This window comes from Dicentrarchus labrax, unplaced genomic scaffold (assembly GCF_905237075.1).
Source record: "Dicentrarchus labrax unplaced genomic scaffold, dlabrax2021, whole genome shotgun sequence".
Lineage (NCBI taxonomy): Eukaryota > Metazoa > Chordata > Actinopteri > Moronidae > Dicentrarchus > Dicentrarchus labrax.
In genome coordinates, this window is record NW_026136719.1 from 18,188,942 (window position 1) to 18,200,732 (window position 11,791).

General features: G+C 39.5%; 1 protein-coding gene across 1 annotated transcript; it reads right to left on the reverse strand.

Moving 5' to 3' along the window:
• Nucleotides 1-6,566: 6,566 nt before the first annotated feature.
• On the reverse strand, nt 6,567-11,050 carry polr2m (RNA polymerase II subunit M). Its single transcript, XM_051378479.1, has 4 exons — nt 10,705-11,050; nt 8,929-9,522; nt 8,600-8,822; nt 6,567-7,685 (listed from the first exon to the last, which is right to left on the reverse strand). Exons 1-4 carry the CDS (start codon nt 10,812-10,814, stop codon nt 7,542-7,544), a joined length of 1,071 nt encoding a protein of 356 aa, XP_051234439.1. The 5' UTR covers nt 10,815-11,050; the 3' UTR covers nt 6,567-7,541.
• Between the last annotated feature and the right edge of the window lie 741 nt (nt 11,051-11,791).

An 11,791-nucleotide genomic window follows, 5' to 3' on the forward strand; every position in this document is an offset into this window, starting at 1 on the left:
AAATGTAACATCTCAGCTGGAATATATTTACACAGTGAAGGAAGTCATCTAATAAGAGGGTGTAGCTGCCTGTCTGTCTGACAGCTCCTCTCAAAGAAAACAAAACATTAATAAATAAATAAGGAAAACAGTCTGGGCCTCCCACTCCCACTCAGTCTCCTCTGGTTTATCATACTCGTATCCAACCATCCTGTGGGGCCAGAGCCGTGCTGCAGAGTCTGTGCTCCAACGTACTATACTGCAATCAAAAACACCTGGCCTCAGGGCTTGGAATGGTCACAACATTACAGCATAAAAACGAGCCAACAACGCCATATAGAGGCCCCATAATTGTTGGACTGTGGAGGATTTCTACTTTTTCTTTTTTTACTGCACGTTTTTACTATTGTTGTAAGACACAAGACCCAGGGCCAAACATAACCGTCCAATACAGACTTTATGAACATCATTTTACAAACAAATAGGAATTACTCCAAAAGCTGCACTGAACTGACTCAGCGGAGCTGTGAGACTGGCATGGGAAGTAAAATTAACTGTCCTTCAGCTCTAAGTGATTTCCAACACCTACACGTATCTGGTTCACACCTGCAACACAAAAGAAAAAAAGGATTTGGCATCAACACTTTTGATATTCTGGAGGTTTTTGTTTCATTTGTAAGATTTGGCAGGACTCCGAATAGCTGAATTTACACTTCTGGTGCTTGTTAGCTGGAATGTTCTCAAATCAAGCGGCATGATTTCACTCAAGCAGTAATGAAAAACAATATTATGTTGTTTTGGTCCACCCTTATTTCTGGACAGCTTTAGATTGATGTCACAAACAACACTGGCCAAGAAATTATACCTTAACACACTGGTACTCTGCTTGATTGCCACAACTGACATTAGTTTTATAATCCTTCGACAAGGCGATCGCTGAATACAATACACTGAGATAATCAACAGTGTTTTCCACTTGTATTGGAAGTGTACATCAGATAATGGGAGTGGATGGAAGAATGTATCAAGATATATAACTTTAATTACTACAAGAGGTACTTCTATCACAATGTGGAAGCCTGTGACATAATTTAAGATGAGGGGCGTAAACAAAAAAAATCTTTAATATAAAAATGCTTGAGGAGAGAAAAAAAGTTGGACAAAAGTGCATTGTTGTTGTAACATTAATGGGGATACAAGAATAAGAATTTTCCTCCTCATTATGACCAAGCTGACGGGCAGGGTCTCTGGTTTCTCCCCCCTGCCGTGCCCTGGCACCCCCGCAGCATCCCCACAGAGACGGCTTCCTTGCCATGATGAGCTTTTGACAGGCCCCAAAACAGCCTGCTTAATGCTTTGCCAGGCCAGACATGGAGCGGCTGGGATGCTGGCAGCTTCTTGGCCCACACCAGGCATCACGGGCCTCAACCCATTTTACCCCTCTCTCTCTCTCTCTCTCTCTCTCTCTCTCTCTCTCTCTCTCTCTCTCTCTCTCTCTCTTTCTCTTTCTCTCTCTCTCTTTCCACCCTTTCTTTCGAGTGCCTCAGGATTGTTATGCAAAGCTTTCCAAGCAGAGATGTGGGAGTTCTTTTTTCGAGCACAGATGTATCCAAATCATATTTGTACAATCTCCTGTCATAGTGAGAGATGTGGGTCCGGCCTGAGAGCTGCTGTTATCTAGGCTGAGCAGCCAGGTGTGAGGCTGTGGCCTCACCTGGGACATGTACCACACCTCTAACAACACTCACTATCTGGAATCAAACAGTAATTTTATCTCGTTGTCACAAATAACCGCTGACAGCTGTTGATCCTTCACATTCCCTCAGAGATGGTGAATCTAGCTCACAATCCATAGCAAACATGGTTAATATATGTGCCTTATACTTGCATGGCAATTAATAATATGCACAATGACAAATTACAAACATTCAGAAAACAAAGTTACAGCCTCCATAACATTACTTATGTCAGTAAAACAACTGTTTGTTTTTTTAGATTCAGCATGAAAACTTGACATGAGAACTAGAGCTCAGGCTGCAGAGACAGAACAAAGATACACTACTGCCATCCAGTGCTGAAGTATTAGTACTACCTGCTGAGAGGTCAAATAAACACGTAGTCCATCTGCTACAAGATGTGACTACACAAGGATAACTCATTACAGCTATGCCATGCCTTTTCCATTTGTGGTCAGTTTTATGGCTTTTGAACTGTAAACATTGTTCCAAGGAAAAAGAAACACATAACGCTTGAGTTGTGACATTCTTATGTCACTGAAACTCTGAGGGCTGCTTCACTGTGCTTATATTAAACCTGGTAGTCAGTTAACTATTGGGAAAAATGTGTTGTTGGAATAATAAGGACTAAACTCTGTCTTATAATAAAAACAACAGCGTGTACAATAAAATAACAGTGCATGTGTATTTTATTGTGCTTTACAGATTATTAGAAGCACATGTTCTCGCTCTGAAACTGAAAGAAATTCAACTTAAGGCTATAATTGGTTGTTAATTATACCAATTAAATCCAATTCATCATAAGTGGATGGAGATGAAGAGGACATCTTTAAGAAGGATGTAAGACATGGCCTTTTATTCTAAACATTTGAAAGTGTGAAATTAGGCAGCGCTACTGAGATTTTCACACTCAACAGTTTACCATGTGTAAAAACAAAAACAACACTTTGGCTGCCAGTGGCCACACAGACATTCACTGTGTTCACAGATAGTCGAATGTTGAAAACTTTGAGTTTGTCTAATGAGTGACAACAAGGGACTATGGCAACAGAAAACTATTAACATTATGCATATTTTACTTTATAGTAATAAGGGGCACAAATTGGATATGTGCAACCTTTCCATATCCAGATGTGGAATGCAAGACAATACTGCAGTGCTGCACAGTTTTGTGGTACACTGATGATTGCCATTTTATGAGACCTGATACTCTTTAATACATTAAACATTACTACTATGTAACTGGTAATTACTATTATGTAGTATGAGCTGGCAACCATGCCGGAAGGGATAGTGTGTGGAGATAAGAACAGATATTCATGAGTAGCCGGATACTGAACAGGGAGACTGAACCGGCTCAACTTCCTGTTATACTCTGCTGCTGGAGGTCCATTTACAATTTAGATTTCTGTAGAAAATCTTCCACATGGACACATTTGTAGAGAAGGACCAGCAAGATAAAAATTGTTAGCATCCATAAGGTCAGTTATTCACACATATAGCTTTTCAGTCAGATAGGATTGAGTTAAAATATGTAGCACAAAAGCAGCATCTACAAATCAGCAAAGTTTTGTAAAACTGTGGCCAGCATGTGCCCAATCTCTGTAAACACCTGGTACAGTTCAAACAACAATGAACAGAACATGGTCTGATAATAATGTACTGTAATGCCAGTGTCTGAGTGCAGTGTTTAACAGTCAAGCAGTGACAGAAAATAGTGCACTTTGACCAGACATATGCAATAAACTAGCAGTCTGTTAAAAAAAAATTTAATCTTAAGAATGTAAAAATGCAATAAACTATTCCCATGACCATGTTTTACGACAGGCACTCAGTTCAAGACACTTCTGTCAGATTCACCCACCAGTCAGGGAATATTTTCCTATCTACATTACTTGTGAGACAGCTGCAGGACTCTCATGAATGTTGCAGCCACATATCAAGCTTCCTCAGGCAGTCCACAGTCATGACATGAACTATGTGCAAGCTTCCTCTCACACACACGTTTCATGGAGAGATAACTGGAGACCTCAGCGCAGTCCTGTCAGGAAAGTATTTACTTTTCTCTGTGTCCGCGTCAAGAGAACATCCACATGCAAGTTGTTTCTCATTCACAGCTCAAGGCATTTGCATATACAACATTTGTTCAGCTTTAACACAAATGAGCTGCATTGTCTTTCTCCAACCTGCTGTGAGGATTGTCCTCCACACTTTGAGATAAGTACAGCACCTTTCAAAATATCAGTGGATAATATATTTTTTTGTAAAAGAACCAAAACAAAAAACGTTCACTTGACTTAGTTCTAGTCTAGTGCTTTTTACTTCTCTACATTTATCTAACAACTATAGTTAAGATTTTAATTTAAAAACCATATGGCAATCTTATCTACTAAAAAATAAACCAATGGTTTCAAACCTTTTTGACTTGAGTCTTGAATTCTTCCAGTTCGGTCTCATTGTCAAATATTTGTCTTTGAGTTGTTAGCAGGTCCACTAAAGAGACATTTACACTTTAATCTGCTCAGGAGGTTTTCAAACTTTTATCTGGATTTTATATCCAGTACTTTTATTTTAGAAAAATCCCCAAAATGAATGTAAACTTGTGTAGTATAATGTTTTTTTCATTCTTATAAAATATTTAAAGTAGTTGACCAGCTGCAAAAGTAAAATGTTGCTTATACATTGTGGCATCAGCATTAACAATCTCATAAAGTCAGATATAATAATAATACTGTATATCAGTCACATGGGGACTACTTTTGATATTTATAGCCGATAACATTTACTTTGAAGTGTTTGATTTTTAATGATTTAACAGTATTTTTACATTGTTGTATTGGCACTTTTACTTAAGTGAAGGCTCTGACGTTCCACCGCTGGTTCTAGTGCAGTAAGAGGAGGGAGAGCTGGTTCTAATTGGGATGAGGAGATAGGCTGTAACCTTATCTGCAGAAAGCTGCTGTGTGCTGCATTATTTCATCTCTTCAAAATATGACAAAAAAACATCAGAGAATGGAAAAAGAATGACCTCAGACTTTGTAACCTGGCAGATATAATCCAATCATTCTGCTGAGGGCCTAACTCGTGTTTAACGCCAGTCTATACATCATACTGTATATCTAATTTAAGGCTGAGCTGACTGGTCTTTGAAGAGGTAGTTTTGAATTCACATTCCAGTTTCCCCTCCCAAACAGCAAATTATTTCTACTCCCGTGAGACGTGTGATTTCGGACTCAGAGTTGGAGCAAATCACTTGCAGACTACTTCATGAGGAGCTTATTAATCTGAGACAAGGGGTCTGGGATTCAAGTTGAAGTATAAACAACCTCATCATCAATGGACAACGTAAAAAAGCTTTGACTATATAGAGTGTGTGCTTGGTTCCACCTTAACAGCATCAACATACGTTCAGAGTTAGGTTTGATGCCAGATACCACAGAGAAAAGCTACGTCAAAAATGTGCCCCATAATTGGTAACAGTCTCTGAATTTATGTAAGCAAGGTAGGCTGTAATTAATCCCAGCACAATGAGGATCCTCTGCGGAGCGTGCTCATGTATTTGTTATTAGACGTCACCACAGGGCCACTCTGGAGCCCATCAGATAGTGTCTAAATACACTGCAATCAGATGGATTTTATTTTTTATTTTTTCATCCCCCACCAATGCCTCAGCAAAAATTACCAAAGGTTATCAGGGAGCATCTACCACCAGACTCTGACCTATATGAACCCACCCTCATTTCCCCTAAAACGTGCCTCAGTGCCTTCTTTCTTCCTCATTAAAATCCTTGAATCAGGCTGTTTAAATTAGGATGGCCTGCAGTTCTATTGCGAGAGTTGGAAGAGAGATGATGGGAAAGGCAGTTTGGAAATATGCTGAATGTACCTGGCACTTCTTATCTACCACATATTAGCAAAGTTGAGAAATGGTATTTGCCATGTTGCATTAGCCTGCTGCCGTCCCATCATCGCCTGCCATTCCCAGCAACAACACGTTCCAAATGCAGTCCAGATGTCTCAGCCATCAAGCTTCAATATTTCACTAACCCTGCATTAATCTTATCAAGTGTGTCACAGATCCCTGCCTGATAACATCTCACAGGATTTTAGAAAATCAGTGCCTGCAGCTGACCACAGCTTCACTACAAATTGAAATTGGTATCACCTTGCAGATTTATCTCCCACAAAAATAGCAAAATAAGCTGGAAGCCTAACAGTGAAATTAGTTGCATCCATCTGAAAGTCAGAAAATAGTGAAACTTAAATAATCCACATAGGGCAAACAGTAACTAACCCCAGTGCTGGACTTAAAGCACAATTTTGTGGTGCATTAAAAGGCTAATCTAACTCTATGATAAAACTATTAACATAAATTGTTACATTTAAGAGGTTTGCTAAGCCCATTAAATATGACACAGTACAAAACTATAATAACCACATTATTACAGTTTCTCTTCTCAGCATCACAACTAATGTATAATTTAAAATATAAAGGAGGGGTTCCAAACTTCTTAATTTCAAGGGCCCCCAGGAGTTTGTTGTTATCTCCTCTTATATTATATAATATATATTATTGTATTTTTATTCAATTATTTTTAGGTTTGAAAATAATTCTCACTATAAAACTATACTACTGTAATCAATCATAACGACTAACCTTATTTCTTCCCTGTTGCTTCCAAAAATTATGATAAGATCTAAAGTATTCTACCTATATTAAATATATTACTATATATATTATTTTACTGGGGACCCCCTACAACCCACTAAAGGACCCTTGTCAGTCCCCAGGTCCCTGTTTGAAAAGCACTGGTATAAAGACTTAAATAAAAATAAATAAATGATGTGCAGTTCAGAGATTTTAAGAGCGATTTTTATACATACAATATATTCCATACTGTATAATTCATACTTGTGGACAGACTAAGAGTTCAGTTCAGGCCTCCTACTCGCCTCTCCTGCTTTTCTTAATAATACATGTCCACAGACCACTAGAAACACCAGCACACTGGTAACTGCTGACAGACCTGAGGCTTGCTTTGCTGAAGAAACTGGATTGTCAAATAAGTTAAAAACAATAACTTTCCTGATGCTCACATGAGTGAGCAGTTTCATATTAGTGAAGAGAAATTATACTTTCAATAGATCAATTTTCATCCATACTGAAAAAAGCTGATGGAGGTACTTCGCATTATCGGTAATAAAGAAGAAAAAAAAAGGATTTGGATTGTCACCTTGAAACAAACACAAATATTTGGGAAATCAGATGTTTTTATTAAATTCTGTTACACATTTTGTAATAATTAAATCTGACACATCTGCAAGCTCATGTTTATTTTCTGGACAAAACTGTGAACAGTTACCATTGTGCCAAAACAGTCTGCTACACCTGCTGTTGAGGTTTAAGTGCATATCATTTTTAACACACTAAAATAAAAAAATCATCATACAACACCCTCAGGCTCAAAAAGCCATGACATCATCAGTTTCAGTATACTGACAAGAAACATTTGCTTAAAATTTAGAATATAAAAACTCCTATTCAACAGCAAGTATTATTATTCCTGCAGGACACTGAAACAACTGAGGCCAATACAGACTGAATGAGAACTAAGTAAGCTAGTTTCTCAACCTGCCATTCAATTTCCTGAGCTGAGTCTGGGATACCAACACTGCCTTCACACCGTGCAAAGACCCTTTTCCTCTCTTAAGAATCCTTGTCCTTGGAGGGAAAATCCTGTTTGATGGGTCCTGATTGCAAGGTCCAAAGCCTGTTTCCCTCAGGGCCAAGGTCACACTGGTTTCCCCAGCTCTGGCCTTCCAGGATCAGTCTTCCTCTGAGGAGAGCTGGGCTCCTTCATCATGAACCTCTCTGTAGGCAGCCATGGGGCCACCATCAGGAGTGTAGCTCCCCATAGAGATCTTCAGTCCCTCAGACAGTTTCTGGGCTGCCAGCTTGGCCTGCAACTCCTGAAATTAAACACAACACAGAAAGAGAAAAAGTTGACATGAATAGGCTCGTGAACAGAAAACCAGCACATTATCATAAAGCAGCACAGCCGTAGCTGTTAAACCCTCAACAAAAGTAGGACTGATAATAAGCTTAACAGGCCTCCTTAAGTTGACAACAGCACACTGTTTGACGTTTGGCTCTGAAGTCATTACTCTAGATGTGAAGTGATACACGATGCCTACACTGCCTGAACGCTGCCCTCTAGAGCTGGTGAAGGGATCTGATGTGGACTTCACATTAATTGTTTTAATTCCACATTTGATCAGATGAGAAAATGTCACAAGTCACCACTGTATAAACTCTTTGTTTGTACGCAGCCCTTTCATTCATCTAATGGGGCCAGTCCAGAGCTGCCGACATACAGGGCTCCAGAAAAAAAAAAAAATGCAGGGTCGTCCAGCAAAATAGTTTCTAGCCGCTCAACTTTTGTTGCACCACAATGCAAGTCCATCTGTCACTTTGGTGGCCAATCTAATACATGCAAGAGCACATTTATTAGTAATTTGTAATGTGAACACTACATTTTACATTTACAAAATTGTGCTGATAACACCCCTGTGAGCAACAACGTAGTCACATCCTTTCTCATAATATAAACATTGTGCAGTGTTTTGCTGTCCAATAAGCTTTCGAAATAATGTATCTATTATCAAACTACATATTCTGGATCATAATTTTAATGTCTTAACAGCACACACCTGCACCAATACAGCCCGTATTCAAATACTGTTATGTCAACATGTTACCACCCAGCATGGTGAGGAGTCATATTTGTGTATTCAAAGACTTCTTTTTACTCCGTCCGTCTGCCCACAGTTTAATGTATACAGTGTAAATATAGGACAAATGGGTACTAGATGACTGCACTTACGAGTTGCTTCTTGACTTGTTCCTTCAGGAGGACAGCCGACTCATCCAGAGACAGAAGCTGGGCTGGACTGTAATGGAGAGGAGGCTGTCTTGCAGCAGTGATGTCATCCAGGTGTTTTCTGTCCCGCTCCTTCTTGGCCTGTGCAGAGAGCGGTGATGAGCCTTCAGAGGACTGACTTGGTGATGAGGATCCTGAGGGAGAGATGTCACTTCTGTGGGGCAGCCTGGAAACACAATTGAGACGTTTAGAATTAAATAACTAATAAGAACTATGAAAGACAGCAACATAATATATAGTTTTAATGGTTTACTAAAATAATCATCACTCACTGATTTGGTTTGAATTTTTGCTTCCTGGGAGTTGAAGTATTCTCTGTTCTTTCCAGGACAGTTACATAGTGAGGCTTTTTTGGTATCTGCTGTCTGAGAAAGTAATTGTCTCTTGCTGTGCTGTTTAATGGGTCTTTGGACTCGCTACTGAAACCAGTACTAGTTTCAGACAGTCTGACCCTTTCCAAGGCCTCCACAAGGTCTCCCTCTTTTGTCTCATCAGAGTTCAGAGAGGACCCAGCAGCAGTCGTCTCCATGGTTTCACCAGCAGCTGCTCTGGACAAAAACTGGTCCTGTGGCTCATCCAAAGAGTTGTTTTCCTGCACATCAGATGAGGCAGGTGAGGTCTCCTGCATCGCATCACCTGCAGCAGCCTCACGTTGCCTGTTTCGGTGGGAGGCTGCTGGTATGTTGGGGATAGCACGTTGATGGGTAGTGAAAGCCTGCTGGTACTTGGACTGAAACTCTTTCCTGGCAGCAAAGACCGAGCTCTGTCTCCTCTCCTCTTCATCGTGGTGTTCAATGGCAAGGCGCACTTTCTCTGCAAATTCTTTGATCTTCTTCCCTTTGTCAGGAAGAGTCTGTACTAACCTCCTGCAAACAATACAACCCCATCATTTCATGTTATATTTAAAACAAGCATTCAAGATACAGAATGGAGACATTAAACAAATAAACCAACATTAAATGTCTTGGTGGTATTGTGGATTATGGTAATAGAGACGCTCCCACTCTCCTGTAGGTGTTCATTTGAGTTAAAATATAATTTGTCTCACATCATTTTAATATTCATGAAACCATTCACTGAGCCCCTATAAAAAGATTCTGCCTTTGTTATGTTATCCATTTATTTAATCAGCTTTTTTCTTTTTCACCCATCTGTATTTTATCTTAAATAATTTCATATATCGCATCCGACATTCAAATAGTTGTATAATTAAGTTGTACAATATATTCTATTACTATCTGATCTAATACTACTGTAAAACCATAATAGTTGTGTAGAACTATTTTGACCGCAGTCTGTTTTTTCCATTGTAAAAATGTATTACAATTGCAAATATTACTTGACATAATAGTTTCATTTAAAACTGGCTCAGATAATCTAACGTGTATATTTAAATCTACAGTGTGTGCATTTAAGTCTAGCTATGTTGTAATAATTCTGCAGCACTGTACTGGAGGCTCTGTATCATAAACACAGCAAAGCTTTGCACTATTTTCTCTGTTCTGTAATATTAAAGACAAAATATGTGGAGAGAAAAAAAAACACCACTATAATGTAGTGCTACAGTGATACCCTGGACTACAAAACTTGTTCTCCAGATATAGGGTTTGTTTGGTTCAGACCCCATCATATCATTATGATTTAAAGAGTTTTTTCAGTGAAAATAAAAACTGTGGGGCAAAAAGGATCATTCCCACTAATCTCTAATCATATTACAATGTCCAAATCTGCCAAAATAATCGGAATATGATTTTTTACCACATGGTGCATCCCTAGTTTAAAGTTACAGCTTTGCACTATTTTCTCTCAGAAACAGTAGCCTCACATCGCTGTTTTAATTTTTTTTATTAAACACAAATATAATGTGTTCATTGTAGGGGGAAATATATCAAATAGTACATATCTGAGCTGAAGCAAACATGTGTCTTCTGTCATACTGCCATCACATCATCAAACTACATCAGAGCTACTTTGACAGGAGGCAGGTGGCTAGAAAGGTTCCCAGTTTGTTTACCACAGAGGAACAAACTCTGATAGTGTCAACTTACTGGTTAGAGAGTATCTTCTCCTGTCGCAGGAGCAGTTCTTGGAGGTCTTCTTTTCTCTGGTGTCTGAGGTCTCCCACCTGTCCCTGGCGCTCTGTCCACGACGAGGACATCACTGTGAGTTAGTTAGTTAGTGCTAGTAAGCGCTAGCTACAGCCATTCACAAACAGCAGGAGCTTACGTCTCAGTTTAACAACAATAACGACAACAACAACAACAACGTACGAACTCTAATCACATGTTAGCCAGCTCAAAACGCCCCCTGTTAACTGGCTCTTTTATAGTTAAAGAGAGAGGTTTCTGAAGGCGGCAGTTCACTTCTTCAACATGAGACAACAACATTTCAAAGTGGGGGGCTCTGCTTCTTCTTCTACGGCGGAAATCAACCATGTGAGGTGCAGCTCTAGCGCCCCCCGCCGCACAGGCCAGTGTAACGCACCGCTTCGTCCTGTCACAGCCAGAGAAGGTGATTTGCTGCCCTCTGCAGGTCAATTGTAGTCATCAGCGCTAAGCGTACATTTCAAAGAGTGACAGGCAGTTCTTTATATAAGATATTTTCTTCTCTTTAATCAGTGCAGTCAGCCTAAACAGGCTTCCCAGTCTCACATTTTCCATAGCTGCATTTCCTGTCCGGATGTTTCCCAACCACTGTGCCAAGCCATTTTTCACTCAACTCCACGAACAATGACCCAACTTCAACCAAGAGGTAACAGCTGTGTCCTTTATATCCCTTCTCAGAGTTCAAAGTCAGTTTAACTTTTGGTTGCAGCTGTACAGCTGGAACAAAATCTCAAAAATATATTTTTCCTTTGATTTATTATGTTACAGCTTTCTCTTCTTCAGTGCTTGTATTAGACATTTAGTCCTGTGTACCAAGTCAGATCACACAAGACACTGTAAAACATTTGGCCTTTTTGCAGTTATCTTCTTTCTGTGTACCCTCACCCTCTCTCTCTCTTTGGAGATGTTGGAAATACCCTATCTGCACCCCACACAGAAGACAGTTCCTCAAAATATACTCTAATACTGAGCTGTTGCATATTTACATAAAGTTGATCTGGAGTTCAGTGGTTATGCATGACATTTATGT